Source organism: Haliotis rubra, unplaced genomic scaffold (assembly GCF_003918875.1).
Source record: "Haliotis rubra isolate DU_JTF1 unplaced genomic scaffold, ASM391887v1 Scf147, whole genome shotgun sequence".
In the NCBI taxonomy this organism is placed as follows: domain Eukaryota; kingdom Metazoa; phylum Mollusca; class Gastropoda; order Lepetellida; family Haliotidae; genus Haliotis; species Haliotis rubra.
In genome coordinates, this window is record NW_025765414.1 from 1,435,852 (window position 1) to 1,449,072 (window position 13,221).

Consider the following 13,221-nt stretch of genomic DNA (forward strand, 5'->3'; position numbering starts at 1 on the left):
GTCATACATTGCCCGCTGCCTCGCAATAGTTCCATAGAGCTAAAAGTTTTCAAGACGGTATGGTTGTCTTTGAGTTATGAAGCCAGCGTGAGACACCTTACAATTGCAACAGAAAATAGCGTAGAGCCCTTTCCCCGAGGCGGACGGCCGATTGCTTTGCGCGTGGGAGGGGGGCCGGGCGACGCGTGACGCGCAAGGGGGGCGAGGGGCCGGGGACGGCGGATTGAGGGGCGGTAATTAAGACGGTTAATAGAAAGATATGTCGGCGATGTTAACATGCTATGATTGGCGGCACACAATAGCTAACGTCAAATGAAGATGTTGATATTGTCCTAGGAGTACTAACCGATAAATCATGGCGTGCATTTGGTCGATATGATGCTCTCATTTCTCACATAGCTCGAGGCGATAGCTCGGAGCGATTTAGACGCATTTGTACAGCCTTTCCTGAAATAAACGTATGCTTTATATTTGCAGGGCACGGTTTTGTGTTAGTAATATTTCTTTGTCGTGATTTCAGTGCAGAGGTTTTGTTAATATATTTTCTCCGGCTATCAGCGTGTGAGTCGGTATTGCAAAACATCAATAATAATAATAATCCATTAACATTAACGTGAGTGAGTGAGTTCAAAAATATTCCAGCTATATGGTGGCGGTCTGTAAATATTCGAGTCTGTACCAGAAAATCCAGTGATCAACATCATGAGCATCGATCTACGCAATTGGGATACAATGACATGTGTCAACCAAGTCAGCGAGCCTGACCACCCGATCCCGTTAGTCGCCTCTCACGACAAGCATGGGTTGCTGTAGACCAATTCTAACCCGGATCTTCACGGGTATAACATTAACGTTGTATGTTTATGTTTTATCTCAATGCCACAACACCGGGAAGATCTTCAGCAGACCATGCTTGTCAGAGGCGACTGACGGGATCGGGAATCCAAGCACTTTGGCTGATAAATGTCATCGTTTCCAAATTGCGTAGACCGATACTCATGATGTCAATCACTAGTTTGGTCTAAACAGCCGTCATATAGTGAGTGAGTGAGTTTAGTTTTACGCCGCTTTTAGCAATATTCCAGCAATATCACGGCGGGTGACACCAGATATGGGCATCACACATTGTACCCAAGTGAAGAATCGAACTCGGGTCTTCGGCGTGACGAGCGAACGCTTTAACCACTAGGCTACCCCATCGATTATTGTATTATATGATCATTATTGTATGACAGTTATCCTGATTCGCCGTCCAGTCGCAGAATTTCTCTCGCTCAAGCAGGTAGTTTGATTGGACTGCTGTTTTTAGTGTCGTGTGAAATGAATCGGATTGACCCCGGAACCTTGTAAACCAATGGGTGATAGAATTAAGAAAACGTCGTCAGTCATTGATCAAAACGTTTTAACAAACAGAAATAATCAAACAAAAGAAATACAAATAATGAATAAATTAGTTTGACTAGCATTTTAGAAGTTTAGGCGATGACAACTTGTTTTTTTATCTTGTGATGCGGCGTTTTGGTAAAGGTTGTAATAATAAAGGTTGTCATCCATAAAGTATCTCACCGTTCTTAATGACCAGATTTTGTTTAAAGTGATTACCTTTCATAATATATGCTAACTGTATTATGCGTACTAATAGCATACTCGTGAAGGTGCGGGTTAGAATATTGATCTTCAGTAACCCATGCTTGTCGTAAGAGGCGACTAACGGGATCGGGTGGTCAGACTCGCTGACTTGGTTGACACATGTAATCGGTTCCCAATTGCGCAGATCGATGTTCATGCTGTTGATCACTGGATTGTCTGGTCCAGACTCGATTATTTACAGACCGCCGCCATATAGATGGAATATTGCTGAGTGCGGCGTCAAACTAAACTCACTCACTCACTAATAGCAAACAAGTTTGTTTGTTTGTTTATAGCCGCGCTCAGCAATATTCCCGTTATATTGCGCGGTCTGTATGTAGTCGAGTCTGTATCAGACAATCCAGTGATCAACATCATGAGCATCGATCTAAGCAACTTGGAGACGATGACATGCATCAAACAAGTCAGCGAGCCTGACCACCCGATCCCGTTGGTCGTTAGTCGCCTCTTACGACAAGCATGGGTTGTTAAAGATTAATTCTAACCCGGATCTTAAAGGGTGACAAAGTTAGGAATACGTCCTCAGTCATAGGTCAAAACGTTGGTCAACGGTCACTGGTTTTCCAACACACCCAAAACATTCAACAAAGGAAATACAAATATTATTATATTGTATACAAAATGATTACCTTTCATAATTTATGCCAATGCACACTAATGCCCAAACACATGACGTTAACCAAACTTGGCGGCGGGGAGTGTTTGATGTGGGAACGCTCTCGGGAAATCTGACTCCTTAAACTTTCTAAGGTCTCTGTATTGTCACACATATTCTGAAACGTGTTATGTCTACTTTGGGAAGCCTAGAAATATGACAAGCTATCCCGGCAGCGAATGGGTACCCGATAGCATGTGACTAGTTTGCATGATGCCCAAGGAGTTGACAAAGCAATGCACTCTGATGATCAGGGTAATAATGTAGCACTATTGCTAGGCTTAAGTTGGTGAGTGAGTGAGTTTAGTTTTACGCCGCACTCAGCAATATTCCTGGTTTATGGCGACGGTCTGTAAATAATCTAGTCTGGACCAGACAATCCAGTGATCATCATCATGGGCATCGACCTACGCAATTGGGAACCGATGACGTGTGTCGCCTTTTACGACAAGCATGGGCTACTGAAAATCAATTCTAACTCGGATCTTCACGGATGCTCAGGTTGGTGTCTATGTGCAATGTACACGTGCAATATTACTGCAGTTACACAAATATCAACCCCTTAAGAATACATGGAACGTTGTAGATCGTCTTTTGAGGATATCTTCCAAATGTCAGTGTCACGAATTTGACTGAACTTGTAAGTATGGAAAAAAAGACCTTGCAAGCACATCGAATGTTAAGTAATCCCAGAAATTTAAAGGCCAGAAACATCAGAAGTATAATGTCTCGATGTCATAATGGCCAAGCACCGAAGTGCTCTAAAGGTCAAACTCTGATCTTGCAATACCAGCAAGGCGGCATATATCGTCACACCATCTCCTGCACTTGACACCTCCGGTCCTGTACGCCACACTTCATACGCAGATAGACGAGACCCAGTTCACTTCTCGCAGCCGTCAATGTTATCGCGAGACTTAGCCCTCCAGCGTTCTGCAACCTGCACTGTAATGATTCCGTCAATCGTATGCCATGGTGGCCACGGAAGGAGAACTCAATTAGAATTATCTGGCTCTTGAATCTGTTTCCAGCCATGCCCATGGTGAACCCTGAATCTGTTGGATTCTAAAGGGTTAGTTTGATTGCGTGTCACAGAATTAAGACAATTTGGCGCCTTCTCTGACGATCAATTGGAAAAACACGATTTAAAATATATATTAATTTAATTTCTTCCCTAAGTCTTATTAGAAAACTTCTGATTTAAACGTCCAACATTGGAGTCAAATATTTTGAAGAGAGTGTTTCTATTTCAATTATTGGTAGTAGGCAGTTTTGAAAATAATATTAAGAAAATAAGCGTAGAAAATACAAGGTTACCTTCACGTGCTTCCCAACATGCACGGAAAGTCATTCTTGCAGAAAATCTGCGCGTTCCAGTCAAATACTATTACGTGCGGTCAAACCTTTGTGTATGAGAAACAAGTTTCTGTACTTACTGCTTAACGAGGCACACATCCATATTCCAGCTATATGGCGGCAGTCGTTTAATAGTCTGGGTCGGACAATCCAGTGATTGACATCATGAGCGTCAATCTACGCAATTGAGATGACATGGGTCAGCCAATTCAGCGAGCCTGACCACCCGATGACGTTAGTCGCCTCTTGGGTTCCATGAGATGCTGAAACAAGACATTAAAGCCATAAAACCGTTGTAGTCACTGACGACAGCAGCAATCATCATCTGTGACCACCCCTCACTCATTCCGTTTCCAACCCGCATCGTCCTGCATTACCCCTCATATTAGATCACACGTCCTATCAACACTCGCGTGACTCATTCCTAACCTCATCATCTCATGTCATTGTCCCTCATCAGGTCCGCCATCAGCATCCGCTCCCCACCAACCTGTAATCACTCCCAACTCACCTTGTCATCAATACCCACAGACGTGTAATCACTCCCCGCTCACCTTGTCATCACTCGCCACGTACCCTGTCATCACTCGCCACCAACCTGCCATCACTCCCCACTCACCCTGTCATCGCTCCCCACCAACTTGTCATCACTCCCTACTCAGTCTGTCATCACTCCCTACTCAGTCTGTCATCACTCCATACTCACCCTGTCATCACTACCCACTCACCCTGTCATCACTCCCCACTCACACTGTCATCTCTCGCCACCAACCTGTCATCACTCCCCACCAACCTGTCATCACTCCACACTCACCTGTCAGCGCTCCACACTGACTCTGTCATCACTCTCCACTCGCCTTCTGATCACTCCACACTGACCCTGTCACCACCCTCAACTCACCCTGTCATCACTCCCTACTCACCCTGTCATCACTCACCACCAACCTGTCAGCACTCACCAACAACCTGTCAGCGCTCCCCACTCACCCTGTCATCTCTCCCCACTCACCCTGTCATCACTCCACACTCACCTTGTCATCACTCCCCACTGACACTGTCATCACTCCCCACAGACCCTGTCATCACTCCTCACTCACCCTGTCACAATTCGCCGCTCACCTTGTCATTACTCCCCACTGACCGTGCCTGCAATCCCCACTCACATTGTCATCACTCCCCACTGACCCTGTCATCACTCCACACTGACCCTATAATCACTCCACAGTGACCCTGTGATCACTTCACACTGACCCTGTCATCACTCCCCACTCACCCTCTCATCACTCCCCACTCACCCTCTCATTACTCCCCACTCACTTTGTCATCACTCCCCACTCACCCTGTCATCACTCCCCACTCACCCTCCCCACTCACCAGTGACCCCGTCATCACTCCCAACTGTTCCTATCACCGCTCTCCGCACATCCTGTCACCACTCCCCACTCACCTTCTCATCACTCCCCACTGACCATGTCATCCTCCCCACTGACCTGTCATCCTCCTCACTGACCCTGTCATCACCCTCACTGACCCTGTCATCACTCCTCACTGACCCTGTCATCTCCCTCACTCACCCTGTCCACCACTCCTGTCATCACTCCCTGTCATCACCCCCCCACCACTCCTGTCATCTCTCCCCCACTGTCAACCTGTCGACAGCGCTCCACACTCACTGACCTGTCATCACTCCCCACTCACCCTGTCATCACTCCCCCACTCAACCTGTCATCAATCCCCACTCAACCTGTCATCTCTCCAAACTCAACCTCCTCATCTCTCAAAACTCAACCCTGTCATCCCCAACTCACACTGTCATCACTCCACACTGACCCTGTCATCATTCCACACTGACCCTGTCATCACTCACCTCTCATCCCCCTTGTCATCCTGTCTCCCCACTCACACTGTCATCACTCCCCACTGACCCTGTCATCACCACTCCCCCTGTCACTCCCACCAGACCCTGTCATCACCCTCCACCACCAACCTGTCATCACTCACCTCAACCCACTCAACCTGTCATCACTCTCCACACCAACCCTGTCATCACTCACCGCTCCCCTGTCTCACCCTCCTCATCCTGTCATCACTCCTCACCTGTCATCACTCCACACCTCACCCTGTCATCACTCCCCACTCACCTTGTCATCACCTCCCCACCTCACCTGTCAACCCTGTCATCACTCCCTCACTGACCCTGTCATACATCCTCTCTGACCCTGTCATCACCTCACATCACCCTACCCTGTCATCCCCTTTCATCACCTCACCTCACCCTGTCATCACTCACCTCGACCCTGTCATCACTTCCCCAACCAACCCTTTCATCACTCCCCACTCACCCTGTCATCACTCCCACTCACCCCTGTCATCACTCACTCACCCTGTCATCACTCACCTCACCCTGTCATCACTCATTCCTCCACTCACCCCCTGTCACCTGAGCCCTAACTCCCCACCCCACTCACCCTGTCATCACTCACCACTCACCCTGTCATCACTCCCATCACTCCCCACCCTGTCATCACTCCCCACCGACCCTGTCATCACTCACCTCCCAACTCTACCGTGTCATCACTCACCCCACTCACCCTGTCATCACTCCACCCCACTCACCCTGTCATCACTCCCACTCAACCCTGTCATCACTCCCCATCAACCCTGTCATCACTCACCACTTACCGTGTCATCACTCACTCACTCACTCAGTCATCTCTCCCCACTCACCCTGTCATCACTCCACACTCACCCTGTCTTCACTCCACACTCACCCTGTCATCACTCCCCACCCACCCTCTCATCACTCACCTCACTCCTCATCACTTTCCAACTGACTGTCATCACTCCCCACTGACCCTGTCATCACTCCCCACTGACCCTGTCATCACTCACCACTGACCCTGTCATCACTCACCCTCACCCCTCCCCCACTGTCATCCTCATCACTCCCCACTGACTGTCATCACTCCCTACTGACCCTGTCATCACTCCCCACTGACTGTCATCACTCCCCACTGACTGTCATCACTCACCACTCACCCTGTCATCACTCACCACTCACCCTGTCATCACTCCCCACTGACTGTCATCACTCCCCACTGACCCTGTCATCACTCCCCACGAACCTGTCATCACTCACCACGTACCGTGTCATCACTCACCACTCACTCAGTCATCTCTCCCCACTCACCCTGTCATCACTCGACACTCACCCTGTCTTCACTCCACACTCACCCTGTCATCACTCACCACCCACCCTCTCATCACTCCTCACTTACCCTCTCATCTCTTCCAACCAAACTGCCATCACTCCCCACTGACCCTGTCATCACTCCCCACTGACTGTCATCACTCCCCACTCACCCTGTCATCACTCCCCACCAACCTGTCATCACTCCACACTCAGCATGTGATCACTTCACACAGACCCTGTCATCACTCCCCACTGACCCTGTCATCACTCCCCACCAACCTGTCATCACTCCACACTCAGCATGCGATCACTTCACACAGACCCTGTCATCACTCCCACTCACCTTGTCATCACTCCCCACCAACCTGTCATCACTCCACACTCAGCCTGTGATCACTTCACACTGACCCTGTCATCACTCCCCACTCACCCTCTCATCACTCCCCACTCACCCTCTCATTACTCCCCACTCACTTTGTCATCACTCCCCACTCACCCTGTCATCACTCCCCACTCACCTTGTCATCACTCCCCACTCACCCTCTCATCGTTCCCCCCTCATCGCCTCCTACAACTTGTGCCAGTGAAACGAAGTGTTTCATACATGTCAATTCTGAAAAGTTTACTTCCCATTCCACCTTGGATTGCGCGCGGGCGGTGTGACATGCTGTCGTATACGGAAGTCTCAATCCAGACAGCTGTTCGTAATCAGTTTAAGATGGAGACCTTTTCACAATAAACATATTAACTGGAAAGGTCACCCTAGCGGCTTAACGAAGCGGCAAGGCGCCTTCAGCACATGATCAGAGAGAAAAACCTTCACGCCGACTGGACATAATTTCAACAACATGCGAAAATAATTCTTAATATTCTTAAATTATATTTTATTATTTCATAAAACACCGGATGAGTTAATTGGTTAAAGAACCAACTTCAAGAGATTTCAATATCTTAATATCGCCACGGAGACGCCAAGGCCATCTATCACTGGCGTATTTATCTGCGTACTACAACCACTTTAGGTTAAAAATAACACACCAAATCAAAATCTTTCTTTCTATATTGCTAAAATAGTACTTCTACTCCTTTGACCTTTCAGTGCCCACGATGTTCGGATACAGCAAGATGAAAACTCCATCATTACATCTATGTGGGACGCAACGCACTTACCCCCGTATCCGTCATGCGTAGTGATACGTCATCAAGGGTAAAACAAACCTGACCTTCTCACCCTGTGGGTCAATGTCCCTCCGCGGGAGATCTTCAAGTTTCTTGTCAGTTCACTAAGAACTGTCCCCTCATCCCGATCTCAGTCGGATATGGTGTAGCGCTACAGAAATGAAACTGATCTAATGATTTTAGAGTATTCTCACTGAAACACGGGAAAGGATTATGGCTGTTGGAATGTTTAAGTCGTCATAGATGCATAGATATAAACATGACCATATGAAGAAGTCTCTGGGGTGACCTATATTTCAAGTTCAAGGGTAAATTAGTGGAAGGGAATATGCTATTTAATTGATATTGAACGATAACGGATCATCGATTTACATGAATCTTAATTTAAACTTATTGTCAAAATTACCTTGTTTTCATTTTGCCAACCCATGCAGATATTCTTACTCAAGGCAGTATTTTTATTTTCTGTGTTTCTCGTCGCCCGACCGATCCTTCTAATTTTATTGCCAACACGACCCACCCAACCACAATTTGAGCCTAATGGTGTGGATACATCTTGTGCGAATATTTCTTGTAAGACCTCCTCTCCTTTAGAGTACCTTAGTGGTTAAAGCGTTCGCTCGTCACACCAAAGACCCGGGTTCGAATCCTCACATGGGTACAATGTGTTAAGCCCATTTCTGGGGTCCCCCGCCGTGATATTGCTGGAATATTGCCTAAATTGACGGAAAACCCAACTCACTCACTCGCTACCTTTTTATATGTACAGCTCATCGTGTAATATAAAGGCTATATAAATGTCAAACAAGGTAAATTGAAAAAAGAAACTTTTACTATGACGTTTGTACAATAAGAGACCTATATCGTACACACTATTAACGACGGATGAGATCAAAGAAACTGTCAGCGCTTTTATCACTTCTAGACGAATTTAGCTTTCATTCCACAGGCTGTTTTCAGATTTTATTTTTGTCCAAAACTCTTTTTATCGTGACATTACTTTCAATTTCCAATAGGCCTTTCTCAAACATTCTTGTACGAGCATGTAACTCTCGGAAACTGTCGAAGTCATCCGACCAATGATAAATGAGCTCATAGAGTGTGACGTCATTATGCCAATCCATAAAGTAGCTACACTGAAGTCATGTTTAGTAATGACGTCAGAAATCTCGTGAATCACGTCGCCGTTCAATATAAAGCAGATGAGAGGTCTCGCGAGATTACACATTTTCACCCTCTCTGAAAGGTCAGCCTCGACAAGTGTTTCCAAAAAGCCGAAGCAAGAGCGTAGCGTAATGGCGATTCAAAAATGTTCAGGGATGTATTTGGCATCATTTACATTTCAGTTATCTAATGTGTCAAATGTAACAAATTATATGGAGCGACAATCAACTGAATACGTAACTGAATGACGTGAGAAATGTTGAGATTAACCGCGGGAACATGTAACACAGCTTAACGCACGCGCGTCACCAGCACGGGGCACCGCAAGGCAGCTGTCTTCAAAGGAATTCCGAAGAGATACGACATTGCGTAAAAATAGCTCGCTTCCATCGTCAAAGGAATTCGTTTTCGCTATGCACTACAAATACTTTACAAACAGAACATGGCCATCGATTTTCGAAACAGACTTTTATTGAAACTAAATGCTTTTCTTTACAAGAAATGCTTCGGTTTTACAACTTGTTCAATATGCAACTAACGAAAGTGATTTAATGTGTGTGACCTTGGAAAACTAATTAAATGTGCATCCAAGGAACCTAACTTGAGTTTTAAGTAAGAAAATTGAAATAAATATGTAACTTAGAAAACTGATTTAATGTCTGATTAAAATAGGAGTCAATGTCTATTTTAGAAAATCAGGCAAGGTGTACCTAGAAAAAACACACACACGGTTTAATGTGTACCCTAGAACATGGATTTAATGAGTATGTTGAAAGACTGATTGAATATATACGTGTACGTGGTAAAACTGATTCAAGGTATACGTCGGAAAAATGATTCAACTTGTATCTTAGAAAACTAAGCACAACGATTTAATTACAACAAAGGAAAAAGAGTGTATATCTAATTTGCGTATCTAAGGAAACTGATTAAATATGTAACCAAGAAATTTAATTAAATCTGTACCTTAGAAAAAACTAATGTAATCTGTACGTTAAAATTGGTGAATGTAAAAAAATACATTTAACAGGTAACTAAAGACATGAGTCAATGTATAACTTAGAAAGCTAATCAAATGTGTAACTAAGGAAACAGACAATTGTGTACATTAGAGACATCATGATGCATGGATACACGCCTAAAGGGCATGCCTGCTAGAAAATATACTCATGCCAATAATGGTTGTCACCCCTCCCCACCCCAACCCCACCTCACACCCACACCCTCTCCAATTAAAAAAATTGAAGGGGGTGACAACCATTATTGGCATGAGTATATATTACCTACACATCAGAAGGGATGCGATCGACAATAACCTCGTTTAAAGTCAATTCCACATGGAAAACAAAATATATGTGTATGAATTTATTTAAACGATATATTTTTCGTCCATGTTACTCTAATATGTTACTCTAAGGTCATTCATTAGAGTAGAGCACGATTTAAAGCAATTTGCATGAGGCATAACCATGGCCATCCCTTGGGCATACAACCGCCCTTCGGATGAGAAAACGACCGGTGCAGAAGAATTTCAATATTTGCAATATGTATTTTAACGAGACTGACTGATTGACTGACTGACTGAGTTTAGTTTTACGCCGCTCTTAGCAATATTCCAGCAACATCACGGCAGGGACACCAGAAATGGGCTTCACACATTGTACCCATGTGGGAATCGATCCCGGGTCTTCGGCGTGACGAGCCAACGCTTTAACCACTAGGCTACCCCACCGCCCATTTTAACGAGAGCAGCAACAGCATAACCAATAATAAAATACATGAGGCAAATATCAAAACGGAACGTTCTTTGCATTGTCACAACACTCATTACAATCATACAAAATAACAGTGAAAATAGTAAGCAGAGACTAAATACACTATTTTGACAAATCAGTTGCGTATATAGTGTAATAACGATTGCATACGTTTGTTCATTATCAAACCATAAAGGGGTTGATGAACAAAAGTGATCGAATGATAACAAATAAACATGAGCACATGAGCTAAACAAAATCCTGAATCTCGAACAAAATCTCAAGACTAATTGTAAATAAGAAGATAGAGGAGAAAGGTGACCGCTGCCATTGAAATAAAACACAAACCGGAAGTGACGTTGACGGAAGTGTCAATGTCATAAGCGACATTTGCTAATGCCGCTTACGACAAAAATAAAAGTGTTATTTTCACGAGGTTTCAGTATTGCACAATGGGTTTGATTGCAATGGCACTTAGTATCTGTTCCAGATACAGGTGGTAGATATCCATGGAACATAATCTTGTCAGGCTTTGAGGAAGAGTGAGAAAGGTTGACACTTGTCCTATGCGTAACGTTTCAGTACTTCACGGTTACAGCGATTTGTGGCTTGCCTTTATGTTGCGGATTGCCGGATACGAAGACTAATCTCTCAGCCATCACATACAACCCATCAACAGTCTGAAACATAACATGGATTAAAATTAATGACTGTGTAACTCAATCTTTGCTCGTCCAAAAGGTCAATGTTTAAAAGTAAACAAAACTTCGAGAGCATCGAAATATGGATGGGTTGTTTCTTCGCGGAATACAAATTTGCTTATTACGGAAAATCATTTCGGCGGGTTTTGCTTGTGTTCAACGCTATTGTCGCTGCGCTGCTCGAAGCAATACCTATAGGAGGATGAGAAGCTGTCTGTCATAACAGGGTAATGGGTGAGTGAGTGAGTAAGTGAGTTTAGTTTTACGCCACTTTTAGCAATATTCCAGCAATATCACGGCGGAGGACACAAGAAATGGGCTTCACACATTGTGCCCAAGTGGGGATTCGAACCCGGGTCTTCGGCGTGACGAGCGAACGCTTTAACCACCAGGCTACCCTACCGCCTTTGTGTAACAATGAATAAGCTGTCGTAATGCATCTATATTGTGACTTAAGAGAAGACCAAGATGATAGACGTAGTGCAAGCACGTGGAGAATCAAACCCAGTTCTTCGGCGTGACGAGCGAACACTTTCACCCAGGCTACCCAAGGGGCGTTATTGTTATTAAAGCAGCATTCGTGAAAAGCGTGACAGAGTTACCTCCTCCTGGTACAAGTCATTGATTTCCCGAGGCAGTTTCTGACGTGACGATGAACATCCTTCTGAAGTGACCGGAGACGGGGACTGAAAGGCACCAGATAAGAAATATTGATTATTTTACATGAAAGTATATTAGTATGAGTGTACACTTTTGAAAAAAGATCTATAAGCCTATGCGTTTCTTTTTTTTGATAGTATATTAGCAAGCTTACTTTACTTTCATGTGATTAGAAATATCACCTAATGTTGTAAACAACCTGGATATTGGTAGTATATGCTCTGAACTATGTTATTACCAAGTTTAGATTCCGGAGAACGTTAAATAATCAACGAATAGTGTTCCATATCAGTGAAAGGGTTGACGTCAATTCAACAATCGCCACTTTCCGATCGGTGAAAGTGATGACGTTAAGCGAGAAACCATCAGTTTCCGATCAGTGAAAGGGTTGACGGAGGGTTGACATAAAGACAGTAAACATCAACATTCCAGAGCTGGTAACATAAATGGTTGACGTCGTCAATCATCCGTTTCTGATCAGTGAAAGGATTGACGTTAACTTAACAATCATCAGTTTCCGATCAGTGAAAGGGTTGACGATAAACTTAACAATCATCAGTTTCCGATCAGTGAAAGGGTTGACGTTAACTTAACAATCATCAGTTTCCGATCAGTGAAAGGGTTGACGTTAACTTAACAATCATCAGTTTCCGATCAGTGAAAGGGTCGACGTTAACTTAACAATCATCAGTTTCCGATCAGTGAAAGGGTTGACCGGGTTAGAATTGGCCTTCAGCAACCCATGCTTGTCGTAAAAGGCAACTAAAGGGATCGGGTGGTCTGGCTCGCTGACTTGGTTGATACATGTCATCGTATTCAAATTTGAGATGCTGTCAGTCACTAGATTGTCTAGTCTAGACTCCATTATTTACAGACCGACGGCATGTAGCTGGAATATTGTTGTAATCA

The 13,221-nt window shown here is 44.7% G+C and overlaps 1 protein-coding gene across 5 annotated transcripts in view; it reads right to left on the bottom strand.

Moving 5' to 3' along the window:
- Positions 1 to 10,549: 10,549 nt before the first annotated feature.
- LOC124269758 overlaps positions 10,550 to 13,221 on the bottom strand; it is a 50,398-nt gene continuing 47,726 nt past the window's right edge. For all 5 annotated transcript variants that reach the window (XM_046704792.1, XM_046704793.1, XM_046704791.1 and 2 more), the window contains 2 exons: positions 12,255 to 12,338; positions 10,550 to 11,631 (listed from right to left, as the gene is read on the bottom strand). In XM_046704792.1, the coding sequence (XP_046560748.1) occupies positions 11,530 to 11,631; positions 12,255 to 12,338 (186 nt within the window). In that variant the 3' untranslated portion in view covers positions 10,550 to 11,529. The remainder of the gene's footprint in view (positions 11,632 to 12,254; positions 12,339 to 13,221) is intronic.